We start from the raw sequence: 13,826 nt of genomic DNA, 5'->3' as shown, positions 1-13,826 counted from the left end.
TCTTCCCACAACTCTTTTAACCACTTTTTAGTCACGCGTGTGAAAGGTGAACGTCGGAGCTCCATCACCAAAGCGCCGTCCCTTCCCTCTTGGATACTGTGACCCGACCAGATTTAGAGCAGCACCCGTGCAGGTGAAGCATGCGGGTTTCTAAAAGAGCCGCTGGCGACAGAGGGCGAGGATGGCCTCGGGTCTCCGCTGCTGCACGTGGTCGACAGCTGATGGAAAAACACGCTGATGGACAAAGAGAAGGTGAAATGGCGAAACGCTGCCTGCTAATCTATGTGGGTGTTTGGAGGTCATTTCCACCAAGAAGCTGGAAGCCCGGTAAGTGGATTGAGAAATGGAAGTTAGCACACACCCCCACTTCAGTCGTCGGAGGTGTCGGAGTAACGAAGTCGAAGCCCATAGGAAGGAACCGTTCTGACCTTGGCAAACTCTCCTCATCCCAGCAGACAATGCACTGGCCACACACACGTGTACACACACAGCAGCTGAATGGATGCTCTTTACTTCCCCTCACCCTCTCTTTAGCAACAACAATGAGTCATTTGCAGAGCTGAACTTCAGCACCTGACCGACATCACTGCACACAGACGCTCCATTAAATAACTGCAGCCGCTCCACAAAGCCCGGCACTGTGGGCACATAAACACACCCCACACACAGCAGATTTGCTATGTCATATCCATATGAAAGTGTATGATTCGGTATGCAATATAGATTTGGAATATATGCATGTGATCAATATCTGTTGCTGAATAAAACATGCTGCCGGCTTTTGACAGGCCGATTTGAAATGGAGATGCTATTTGGAATAGAAAAGGCTTCAGTGGGATCAGCCCTGAACTCTCCACATAGCAGCAGTTCGCATTTAGACACTCTCACCTGCACTCTCCATAATGCATGAGCTGTCTGAATATATATCATTGCCTGCATAACTCACACACGCTCACGTGCACGCTCACACGCTTGTGCAGCCCAACGATGTCACGGTGATAAATTGTTTCTTACATGTAAAACAGGGAGAACTAAATAAAGGGCTGGTCTTGTACTCCATCTAAGGTGGACAGGTTCCGATGGACACTTTTTCAATTTACTTCCAGAAAATCGCAACCTCTGGATGCAGCAACATCCGACCAAAGCTGAAAGGAAATAAAGATTTACAAAAAACGCTGCTTTTCTTCTTTGATCAAGCGGTGTGAGGCGCACAGGCTGGAGCTAATCAAAACACTGGTACGCCATCGTGAACTTCTAGGCTTTCAGCAGCGGGAATCAGGGTCACGGCTGCAGAACAACTCAGTGTGAACCGGTGTGTGTGTGTGTGTGTGTGTGTGTGTGTGTTAATGTGTTGGATGCCTTGGTTTTGTATGTCTGCTCTTTGTGAGAGAACATGTCAGTTCTGTTGGTAGACTGCCAATTAACCAACAAACACACACACACACACACACACACACACACAAGCACATACAGTTTTTGAAAGGTAGAGTCAGCTGAAGCAAGGAATGGAAAGTTAAAGAAGTAAAGACATTTGATCGGTTGCTATTACAGCACGGGGCATTACAGCATGGCAGATGATGATTTATATTATATTACCTTCTTACAATGGCCAATAGTAAATATGCATTTACAGGGTAGTATATCTGTTTTAGAAGACAACTGAATTTACTTAGTGCTTCTATCTCTCTCTGCCTCTCTGCCCCTACTGGTCTTTAACCTTGGCCTCTGGTGCTTCTCCCAATTGCAATAAAGTCACCCCTCCTCCTCTCTTCCACCCCCTCCCTCTCCCCTTTCTTACTGCTCCTTTTCCTCCTCCTTTCTGTCTCTCTCTCTGTCCCCCGGCACCACTGTTGTCCACTGTTCCACTCATTCATAGTAAACACTATTGATTTTCAGGAGGGAAAATAAAAAAAGCCATGAATTTTAATAACCCTATCTGTCCCCTTCTCCATCTCTTCCTATCCCCCCCACCCCCGCCTCTCCCTCCACCTCCAACCCTTCTTTCCTGAGGGGAGGATAAGGAGATGGGGATCATGTGTGTGTGTGTGTGTGTGTGTGTGTGTGTAAGGTGGCAGTATATGGGGAGGGGGGTTGCATTTCTCATTTCCCAGCTGTGCCTCTCTCACACAACTGCTCCTTCCTTCTCAAGCCATGCACCTCTTCTTCTCCTCTCTTGCTCAGGCTCCTCAGTCCCTTTTGCTCAGGCTTTGACTCTGGGGAGTGGAAGCAAAGAAAGAAAGAAAAAAGGACGGGGCTGCCCCTTTGTGAGGACGTCTAAACAATCACATGCACACGTCTAACTGCCACGCAGTCAGGGCCAAATATGTACAAGACAAACACATCCATATAAATGCCATGATTTGCACACATAAACACACACACACACACACACACACACACACACACACACACACACACACACACACACACACACACACACGGCAGCTGTTACTAGCTATTCACTATATTCTAGGAGCATAAAAGGAAATTATTTAATTTTCCTCTCCACCTCACCCTTCTTTCTTTTTTCTGTACTTCCTGTCTCATCTTTACTCCTCTCTTGTTGCATTCATCTACCCCACAACACCCCATCCGCCCCCTCCTCCCTCCCTCATCTTTCTTTCCTGCGTCTCCCTCGCCAGGACGCTCGCTCTCCACCTCTCCGTGTATTGATTTTGCTATAAGCAACGTCCCGTTTGCGACAGGTTAGCACAGACAGACAAAGGCAGACTTCATCAAGCGGCGTTAAACACAGAAGCCACGTCCTCAATAATCACTCCATGACACAAAAGACGAGAGGGGGGGGGAGGGAGGGAGGGAGAATATTGACAAATAGCAAAGCAAAGAAGTAGGGGAAATGGGTGTTGGACGACTCTCCACGATGTCTTTTGTTTGTTGGATGTGCAGACAAATTTTCGGTTTCTTAAAGGGAGGAAAAATGCACAGTGAAAGTAGCGCGTTACTGCCTGAGAGCTTTCTTAAATGAGCACAAGCACAACAATAGAAGATATAAAGGATATACCAGCCCATTAGTATTCTCTGTTTTATTTTCTAACATCATTATAACAGGGAGTGAGTGAAAAGTGCTGATCTTTTATAAACACAGTATATGCATGCGCTTGTGTGTGTGTGTGTGTGTCTGTGTGTCTGTGTGTGTGTGTGTCCAGTCTTCATCTCCACTTAATCTCCTGCTCCTAATTCAGAGTGTACATTGAGCCGCCTAATAGGATGTGACTGCAGAGCGCGCCGCAACGCTAGCTAGCTAGCAGCTGATGAGAGGGCCTCCGCAGCCAGAGAATCAAAGCGCTTCATCAGCACTCCTAATTACTGTAAACTTCATTAGTTGGCTGGGGAGCCAACATCTGCTCTCTCTCAGTAAGTACATCCAAATATAACATGGGCCTGAACTGGTGAGCGCACGACTAAAGGGCTGTTGCACAGGTACTGCAGCGATTATTGCGTAATTTCAATTGTAGCGGTGACATTGAAGGAGTTTTGGAGACATTTAGACGGTGCTGATGATACAGTTTCCCTCTAATCTCTTGTGGGCACAGGGCTTTTGGGCGATGCTCTTAAATAAACTGAGGTCTAACGGTGCTATTGTTGCCAGTCTGAAGCAGCAGGTGTGTAGCCAGCAGGTTTCCATGTAGCTCGGCCTGTTTTCACCCCCCCCCCCCCCTCTATCTTTGATCAAAGCATTTCCTTTCAAGCTTGCCCACCACCACCTTCTGCTGTTCCTCTCTTCTCCTTCCACCACCACCACATCTTCCTCCCATCATAATTTGACTGATGATTACACCTGTCACTCAAGGCAGCATGTGGCCAATTAGGAGAAAGGCTGACGGGGAGGGGAGAGGAGAGGGGGGCGGGTGGGGGGCAGCAGGTTGAGGAAATTTGGGCAACAACTTTTCATCACTTGGCTCTCTCAAAGAGTCTCTTCAGCTTTTAGGTGTGGGAGAAACAAATGTATTCGTTTTTGTTCAATTTTCTTGAAGAGACTAAAGAGACGTCCGTGAGCGACTCTCCCCCCCCCCCCCCCAGTGCTTTGGCCTTGTTTCGCTCTCTCTTGGCCACTTCAGTGTCTCTCCATGTTCCAGGGTAATCACAGACTAATTTAAAGTCACTTTTGTACACTACCTCTGACTGGTGGTTAAGAGAGCGACCGCAGACCAGGCTTTTATGGGTCTTAATGTGTCCTACAGACACTTTGGCAACCGGGCTGCTGCAGCTATGATGTGGAGAGAGAGAGGGAGAGAGAGGAGAGAGGGAGGGAGAGAGAGAGAGAGAGAGAGAGAGGAGAGAGGGAGAGAGAGAGAGAGAGAGAGAGAGGGAGAGAGAGAGGAGAGAGGGAGAGAGAGGGAGCCGATGGGACATGTGTGAAGCCTGCAGCCATGGCGACTTAACCAGGCTGAAAAAAGGGGGAACGAAAGAGGATGAAAGAGGAGGGAGGGAGAGGGACGTGCATGACAAAATGGACAGAACATGGTAGCGTCAAAAGAAAGGGGAGCGAGAGGTCACTTAGTCACTCCTTCGCCCCCCTCCCCACCACCACCACAGCACCTCCTCCCTTGTCCCCTTTACAAGCAGACAAAGGGGCAGAGGGGTACGGCCCTTGTACAGCGGAAGGAGGGGTGGGTGGGCCCTCCCCCCTCCCCCCTCGGTTTGCAGCCTTTCTATTTACTCCTTAATATTTGCAGGCAGCCGGTGAATATTGGTGACGTGCACGTGCACTGGAGACAACCTCTGGCCGTGTTTGGGTGATCGTGGCCTCACGCCTCCCAAACAGTCTCGCTTTCAATACAAAATGTCAGCTGACCACACGTCTACTGGACACAGTGCTACGAAGCAATGGGAGACATGTGCACCATGCAGTATACAGACAGAGTCATTTACAAGGAGGGAGATAAGCAGGATCCCGCGCAGCCACAAATCTGTTTTGCCCTCAGCGTGATCATTATCGTCCTTGTTCCCTACAAATACGTCTTTGAAAATTCGCCACATTTCTGGATGAGCCGCCTGAAAGGCTGCGTTTCCCACATGCGTCAGTATTGCAGATGACAACAGTGTTGTCATTTACATAACATTAGGTCACACACTTCAGGTTTTGGTGCTGGCAGAATACATTTGGAAGGATTATCATGGTTTGTGAGTGCACTTTTGAGAAGCGTGCAGAGGCCTTGTGCTACAGAGGGAAATGAGTAAACCCAACTTAGAACCCCCCCTTTTGAACCCGTTTCCCTCCACAATGACTGTTTCCTTCTGATTGTACAGATTCAGGGCACCAGCTTCTGTCTAGCTTCATGAATCTATCCAAAGATTCTTAAAATACAGGATTAGCTAGATGCTCTAAAAGAGCTGTAAAAGATGATTATTGCAGCGTCATGGTAATAAAACGAACAGGTTGCGTCTAACATTAAACCTGCACCTGTGAATTCATGCCATGATCTGGACCTCATCTAGTCCTGATATTGTTGTATTGTAATATATTGACACTTCCGGTCCAGGACACACTGCACGAGGGCCAAAACCTAAAGCTCTGTCATCTCTGTAATCACCGTAATCTAGGAAATCTGAAAAAAGCCTTAAAAAGATGCTGATATTCATCTCAGGTGGTTTTGTTTTTATGTGGATTTGCCTCTAAATGCAATGAGAGTGAGACGATGCGGCGGGAGATTGCACTCTGGAGTGAGGGGGGGGGGGGGGGGGGGGATAGGTGGTGGAGTACAACAGATTAATTTCAGAACAGAGCACTCCTGCCAAGAAATGGATGGAGAGCAGGAAGGATACAGGGGATAAAAAAGAGAAAAATACATCGCAGAGAAAGAGAGGAAGGAGATTAAACATGCATTCAACTCCCACAAAGGGCTGCTGCGCTGCTTTTGGAAAGTCTCCCCCGTGTGTGTGTGTGTGTGTGTGTGTGTGTGTGTGTGTGTGTGTGTGTGTGTGTGTGTGTGTGGGACATAGCTTACAGCAGACATGTCCGCTGCGTCCACCTTACAACCCAATCTGTGAGCACTCTCATCCACCCTCACTCTGAAGGACAGCAGTGGAACCCCAAAGGTTAATAGGACCCCTTCATTACCATAAATCTTATCAGCTAAATGAAATGGAGAGAAGGACCCCCTGATTTAGTCGCCCGCTCCTCTGGTCTAAGGGGAGCCACCCAATCAAACCGCTGGATTTTATTGGTCTTTTTTATTATCTAAATGTACTGGCACATGAGCGGGATGGCAGAGGTGACAGCCTGCGGCAATCAACAACACGTATAAAGACAGCGCCGGGATGAAACATATTGTTGGTCTGTTTTACGACGCCGCTCTTATCTTTTACCATAAAGAAACACAACGTTGAGCCTGTGGTTGTTTGAATACATCCAGACAAACTCTGGTTAAAGGAGAAAAACCACCGGCCACTAAAATGGGCTAATCAACTGCTCAATGTGGTCAGCGGGAGTTGAAAGGCTTTTTTTGACTGCCCATAGCACCAGGCGTGTGATTGGTAGCATGTGGTGAATGCTCATCACCGCCTGGCCATCACTGACCGAGCCCCAACACTCACACACACTCAGAGAATGACAGGATGCCCCCCCCCCCCGTAGAGGTCAAGTGTGCTTGAGTTCCCAGTTTGGACATCTTCTGTATGTTAGAGAAGGGGACAGAGAGGGAGACAAATCAATATCCTGAACGGAGTCAGGTGGCATGTATGTGTTTATTCCTGCTGATGTGTTGATTAACTGCCCCCCCCCACACACACACACACAAATACTTTCATCTATCCCTCTCTGTGTGTGTTCTCCCGGTGATAGGTCTGATTAAGTACCCCGCTCCCTCGGCCGCTGATTAGAACTAATGCCGGGCTGTATTTCATTGGACGCAGCAGCCAAGTGCACAAAATGATTCCTCTGAGTGCAGCGGTGTGCGCGTGTGCCACTTCAGTGTGTATATTTAACACATCCAGCAATAATGGATGCTAATGTAAACGCTACTCTTTGAGCTCTTTAGATGCTGCGACTTTTATGCTGCGTCCCATTAGGTATTCTCCAAGTGTCCGTGTTGCAACAAGCAGATGTGTTATAACCACTGTTTGGGGACAGAATGATGGTTATTAATACACTAATGGAGATGTACTGTGTTTATGGTATGTATGCGTGTTCCCTTGGAGCAGCCCAATACCACTCAGAGCTGCTAATGAGCTGTGGGACATCATCAGCATTAATACTACATTAGCCTCAACCATCACACACACACATTGCACACACACATACGACGCACAACGTGCACATCGACGCACCTGCGAATCCATAAAAAAGGTAAACTGTTAATAGGATTAAATGCACAAAAGTGGGATTATTCAAGTCTAATCTGAATCCGCGACATCAATTTCCAAATGTATTTTAAACAGAATTATCACTTTGAGAACTCGACGGGATTAAACGTCGCCGGTTCTCTTCCTGCCCGAAGACTTTTTTTTTTTTTTACTTTTTTTTTCCTGGTTTTCAAATGCTCTTATTCTCATTACATAAAAGCATCTGTTAAACATAGAACGTCACGACCGCCGCTGCACCGTTGGGGCTCGTCATATAGTGGGGGGCATCAACGTGGGCCTAATTTAGGTAAATAGCCAAAGCCATCAGTTCCAGAAGCATTCTGCCATCAGCCTGCGTGCATTCAAACCCCGTGGCTGGCTCATATACTGCAATCTAATTCTGCTACCACAGGGTGAACAGAGGAGAGAGAATTGTGTTGTGGCAGAGAGCAGGAGAGAGCGGGAGAGAAAGTAAAAAGAAGAGGAGAGGGCTACAGAGAAGGAGAGAAGCAGCTTAATGCAATAAAGCATGTAGTATTGACATCTTTCTCGTGTCTATTGATTCCCCATTATGTTGCTAACAAACCCAGGTTGACATTTTGTCATTTGCAATCATGTTAACACTGCGACTTGCACGCTCCCCTCCACAAACCGATCCATACCCGCTAGTTTGCGCATGTTCTCATCTTTGTGCGCACACACTTGCCCTCTAAGTCTCCAAATGGGTAAGCACACGAATGGGCTGAAGTCATGCATCCCGAACGACAGGCGCCGCCGACATGCAGAGTTCAGACCCTGGACGAGCCAGGAAATTGGGTTCTTTTTCCATGAGATCTGATATTTTTGAATTCAGAGATGGAACAATGCTAGATAAGTGTGAGCTTGGCAGCACAGAAATGGTGGTTAATGGCGTGTGGCCGAAGATAGCCGTGATGAGCCGAATCTAGGTATTGATGTGTCCACGAGAGACGAAGCGAAGGAAGAAAAAACTGCTTCCAGTTTCCCTAATGTCCCACCATATCATATCATACCATCAAATCCTGGACAGTGCGGGGAAACCTGCACTCTCTCTTCTATGTCCCATTAAACTTTCATACAGCAGTTAATGCTGATGGCTTCACCAACCACTTTGCTGCACAAACGCGCCCAGTTCACATCACAAGCGGCCATGACCTCCACCTTCACAGACGCAATCATATTAAAAATAGAACAAACCCTGAGTGTGTTGGAGCGGCGTCCAGGTGGAAAAACATTCCAACATGCTCGTTTTATTCTATATGATGCTCCGTCTGTTTCATGACCGTGCGCCTGTGTTTGTGTGTGTGTAAGAGTCAAAGAGAGAAAGAGCCCCCACAGGGGTTGTGCATGAGCGCTCGAGGCCTGTTGTAACATGAAAGAGAATGAAAACACAAGGGGCAGTGAGGGGTCAGGATGGGCAGAGTCATACACTCCTGCTGTGACCTCTGACCTTGTGTGGAGCTCTAACTCAAAGGAGTCAAGGAGCTCCTAAATGTTAAAGAGGGAAGTTAACTGGGAGCTTGAGTCAAGAGTTCTAGATGTTAGCCTGTATGTGTGTGTGTGTGTGGGGGAGAGAGAGACACACTCTGTGGTGTACGGACCGAACGGCGCTGCAAACCCTCTCCGTGTGGAGAGGACAGCTCCTTGTTGTGTATTATCCAACAGGCTAGAATCAGCCCGGCGTTGTAAATCACCTCTATCCCTCCATCTGAGGGATCAGGCAGCCTGCGTACACACCCCATTAGTTCGCCTGCTTATTCAGATGCCGGCCAGGGCCTGGGACACTGCAACATAATGGCTCATCTGTGGGTTTCTCTCACCTCTCCAGCTCAAACTGGGTTTTCCTCTCCCTCCTCGTTTTTCAATCTGTCATCTACTCTCACTTTCCACCAGTTCTCTCTCTCTCTCTCTCTCTCTTCCGCTCCCTCTCTCCACATTTTTTATCTCATTCTGACATTCTCCATTTTTCAACGCACAAGGCGCGAAAACTCCCCGTTCCACTCTCCTTTGCCACATCCTTCCTCCATCTCCCCTTTTCTGTGTGTACATCTCTGGAGATATGCTGGCTAACAGGCCCCTGGTTCCTCTGCTCCTCTAAAGCACCTGTCCCTTCGCTGTCACATGATGTGCACTGGTGACTGCGCACGCGGAGCAAGGGTGAAGCTCGGCATCTCTGGAATCAAATGGACTTGAACTGATGCGGAAATGAGAGGGGAGCTGCACACAAGGTGACGAAGGCGTCGGGGTTTGTGGCCCTTTAAGAGCGCAGGTGCATACCAACCGAATTTAAACACTTAATGTGCAGTTGGATGCGGCGGATTTCTTTGCACAATGATCGAATGAAATGAAACGTTTTCTCGTTCGTGCCTCTTTAATCCACCGTCCTTGAGGGCGCGCACAGAGGACAGAAAACGCATTAGAGCCCGCGCATCCGTCACAGATGTACCCTTCGGTGAGGGGAGAGGGCTTTAGCAGCTGTTGCATGTAAGAGAAACAGTCGGAGCTGTACTGAGGTAGAACTCTCTCAGTGACACACTAAAGCCAGCCTGGCTGCTCCCACCATGCGTCCCTTTATTCCGCTTCAGCGCAGATGAAACGCAGACGGCGCCCCAGCCGGCACCCTCCCCCCTCCCTGACTCCTCGCTGCCTCCGCTCCGCTTCCCTGCTTTCAACCGCGCAGCAGCAACGAGACACAAGTGGTGTAGTCAATGGAAGTCTATTTCCAACACACGGACGCGACTCCCCCCGACTAACATCCAAATCACAGCAGAACCAGCCACCGCGGCGCGGCAGCGATGCTCTCCGAGCGCCAAGCGCAGGCACGAAGCGCGTGGTTGCGCTGTAAAACTAAAATAATAATGCTAATGACAAAATATGAGAATAAAAAGAGAACATCGCGGCCGTTTCCTCCTTCCCTCGTACACGTCCGTGCTCCTCCGTACACCTACACTCTCCCTATATCTCCCCCTCTCCCTGCTTCCACCGGCCCAAGAATCGATCTCCACAGGATCGATAAGTTGGCATGAATATTCCCTGCCTGCCGAGAGTCTAGTTGGGGAGAGACGGAGGTTGAGGCACAGGCGCAGGCAGTGGAGGAGAGGGGAAGGATGGGGACGGAGACGGGAGAGAAAAATGCGCGGAGAAATGAGCACAGCCGAGCTGGACAATAACTGAGAAGATCGCTCTTCTACGGACGTGGACGCAAGCGCGGAGGTTTTACGCAATTAGCTTTCAATCCTGGTTGGACTTCCCAACGCACACCACAAAGCCAAAATTCGATCTGAACAGCCGCTGCGCGACTGTAGAGGACTCCGTCAAGCCCACAAGCGGAGACGGAGGAGTCTGTGCGCGGTGTGTAAAGTGGGTGTATGGCGCAGAGCTTAGCCGGCCGCCCGTGCATCGGCACCGTGCAAAGTGGGGCGGGTCTGCACGGCCAAGCCTGAACGACATGGAGGATGTGAAGCAGAGAGGAGAGAGAAAACAAACAAACAAAAAGATCTTACCGGAGTTGGAGCGCAGAGCCAGAGGGGACTTGAGGCGCCAGGCGTTGAGGTCAGGGGCAGTTCTCTGAAACACGAACGGCACCGGCAAGGGAACAAACATGATCTTCCTTCGGCTTCTCGTTTTGATGCAAATAATCTGACAGGAGTACTGTAATAAGCTCTGTCCTCTCCTGAAGTTTCTGTCTGCTCTTCGGTCTCTCTGGTAGACAGCTTTGGCAAAGATATTTGGTATGGAGAGCTCACAACATTCGTCGTTAGGTGTGTACACATGTAGTCCAGCTGCGCTCTTTTTTATATTTACATGTGTGGATGTCGACTGGTGTTACTTTTGGTGTGAATATGCATAGAACATAGGCTGGTCCCTCGAGTGCAGCTTGCGGTCCAGACAAACACAGACGGACAGACGGGAGATCCGACCTCGCTTCTATAGGCTGCGTGAAAAGTTCGGTTCCAATTACGGGCCTATTGAAGAAGTGGTGGGACAAAAGTGTGCATGTCGCTGACGCCTCTGCTCGCGTTGCACTGCCTCAGCTTTCTCTTTGAGTAAACATAGAGCTCCTGTCATCCCCTTTTCTCCCCGCTAATGTTTCCTCTAGGTGTGAGGCATGAGAACAGTCGCCAGCCTCCTCACGGACCGGACGAAGCTTTGGTATTCGCTTTGTACAATAAGTTACGGTACATAGAAACAGACGCGAGCGCGCGAAAGGCCAGCGGAGGAATAAAGTCTTATTTGGATATCTGTGGTAGGCTATTTGGTTTGATCTATTGTATTTGGTCTCTAGCTGCACGCGCTCCTCGTTTGCATGAAGGCTATTTGTGAGACATTCACCCGTTCGCGCACGGCGGCGGATCGCATCACGGAGCGTCTTTAAAGCTCCCTTCAAGGTTTTCTTTAACTGGTTTTTGGTTGTTGTTTTTTGGTTGTTTGTTGTTTTGTTGGTTGTTTTTTTTTTAAAAGGAAAGAAACCAAGTGGAGAAGGTTATAACGGGGCGCGCACACACAAACACAACGCGCACGCTTGGCCCTGACGCTCCTCCTCCCTCGCACCCTGTCAAAAGGCAGTAATTAAAACGCAATCAATCGATAGGTAAATAAATAAATAAATAAATACAGCGAATAAATAAGATGAGTTATAGAAAAGAGTGGAGCACAAACATGAGAAACGCGCAGAATCCGGCTGCAGTCTCCGGGTTTATCGGAACACTTGCCTATCTCCGTCCATCCGCCTGTGTGTCTTTTTTTGTCTGTTTGTCCCCGTTATTATCTGGGAACCCCAACAGCTCATTCGACCCGGCTCCCTCCAGGATTGTAGCGATCTGCCACAAGGCTGGCCGCAACATTGAGGCGAGAGAAGACCCGCTACTACTCACACATCACCACCCCACCCCCGCACCTCCCTCCCTCCCTCGCTCCCTCCCTCCCTCCCTTCCTGTCTTCCCTCCCTCCCCTCCCTCGCTCCTTCCTCCCCCTCCCAATCTCCCTCGTTTTCACTACCGCTGCAAAAGGTATCCTGTATTGATTTCTGGATTTTTCCCCTCTTAATAATACGGGCTATAATGATGCCAGTGGTGATCAGTGCATTACTAAAGACCTGCTTGAGGAGTGATGAAGACCCAACATGTGAATCCATGGATACCTCTAGGTGCTCAACACTAACACCGACTAGAATACAGAGCAAAGGCACAATTAAGTTATCTCCACAGCACTTTAAATAGGAGGGATGTCATTAGGTCAGTCAGTTAGCAAGACAAAAAGTAAAGCAGCTGTAGTTTTAAGCACGAACAGCACTTTAGGACCCTGAAACCCAGCGAAACGTTTCCTGCAGTTTAAAAATCAGCTACATCATTTATAATTGCAGGTAAATTATGTTTAAAGGCTTTTGGGTAAAGCACACGTCATCATCCGAACCAGAGGGGTCCAACTCCTCCCTGTCCCTCCTACCCCCGGCTAGTCATGTGGGCCTCCACAGCACGCCTCGCACAGCCGTATACACCCCTGCCCTCGCTCCCTCCCCGGTATCGAAATGTTACACGCTGTCAATTACAGGGCAGCATCAGTCAACGCCGGGCGCTTACACACCAGATTATTGTCGATATAGATTTTTAAATAGAAAAATCTATAGCTTAAACATCGCAGTCAATACGGGCAAATCAATAGGAATGAGGCAGATCCCGCTCCTGCAGCCGGCAACATCCCACAGGATTGTTTCTACATGCTCGCTTAATCCTGCAGCTAATCTGGACTTTAAATATATATATATATATATATATATATATAAAGGATTGAAAATAGATAATTGCACCGTCATTACCAGCAGGGTCATCAAGAGACACCCATAAAGGCCAGAAATGTGCTGCGTGCTAAAGTGGCATATTTCTTAATTATGAAAAATGGGCCATTATCAGTTGTAGACAAGCAGGTTTTATTGTCCTTCTCCACCGCATCACGTATGACAGATGACATCCGCAGGTCCAGTGAGAGAAAGAAGGTGATGGAGGAGCAGGAGACAGAGGAGGAGAAAAAAGGGAAGAGGGAGTCGGATGAAGAAAAGTGAGAGTAGGCTAAGAAAGGATGGTGAGGTAAATGAGAAGAGAAGGAGGTGAAGGGGAGAGAGAAAGAAGATGAGAGAGGAGAAAGAGGGAGAGAAGGGAGAAGTGACTGGTTGTCCTTCACAGACCCCCTTTCCTCCACAGAGGGAGCCATGCGCCCCCCCTTTCCCTCCTCCCTACACTCCTTCCAGACAAAAGCAATTATTTCTTGTAGAATGTAGTGTGGTTGTGCGCGTCTGTGGAGGAGAGGAATGGAGGGAGGGTGTGTGAGATTGAAGGAGGGGAAAATAAGATGGTGTTGGAGGGGTGAGGACGGGAAGGTGAGGAGGAGGGATGCTAACACCTACAGCATCCACCCCAGTCGCCCTCCACGCACTCTTCCCACCAAACTCCTCTTTTTCCCCTCCATCTGGCAGCCTCATGGTTAACTGATATTCTAATACCGGAATG

General features: G+C 48.7%; 1 protein-coding gene across 4 annotated transcripts in view; it reads right to left on the bottom strand.

The window, feature by feature from the left end:
* pou2f2b (POU class 2 homeobox 2b) overlaps positions 1-12,189 on the bottom strand; it is a 37,162-nt gene extending 24,973 nt beyond the window's left edge. For all 4 annotated transcript variants that reach the window (XM_029838639.1, XM_029838640.1, XM_029838644.1 and 1 more), the window contains exon 1: positions 10,827-12,189. In XM_029838639.1, the coding sequence (XP_029694499.1) occupies positions 10,827-10,926 (100 nt within the window). In that variant the 5' untranslated portion in view covers positions 10,927-12,189. The remainder of the gene's footprint in view (positions 1-10,826) is intronic.
* Between the last annotated feature and the right edge of the window lie 1,637 nt (positions 12,190-13,826).

Source organism: Takifugu rubripes, chromosome 7, assembly GCF_901000725.2.
Source record: "Takifugu rubripes chromosome 7, fTakRub1.2, whole genome shotgun sequence".
NCBI classification, from domain to species: domain Eukaryota; kingdom Metazoa; phylum Chordata; class Actinopteri; order Tetraodontiformes; family Tetraodontidae; genus Takifugu; species Takifugu rubripes.
Note: the sequence above shows the minus strand (reverse complement) of the source record. Positions and strands in the feature narration are given on the sequence as shown.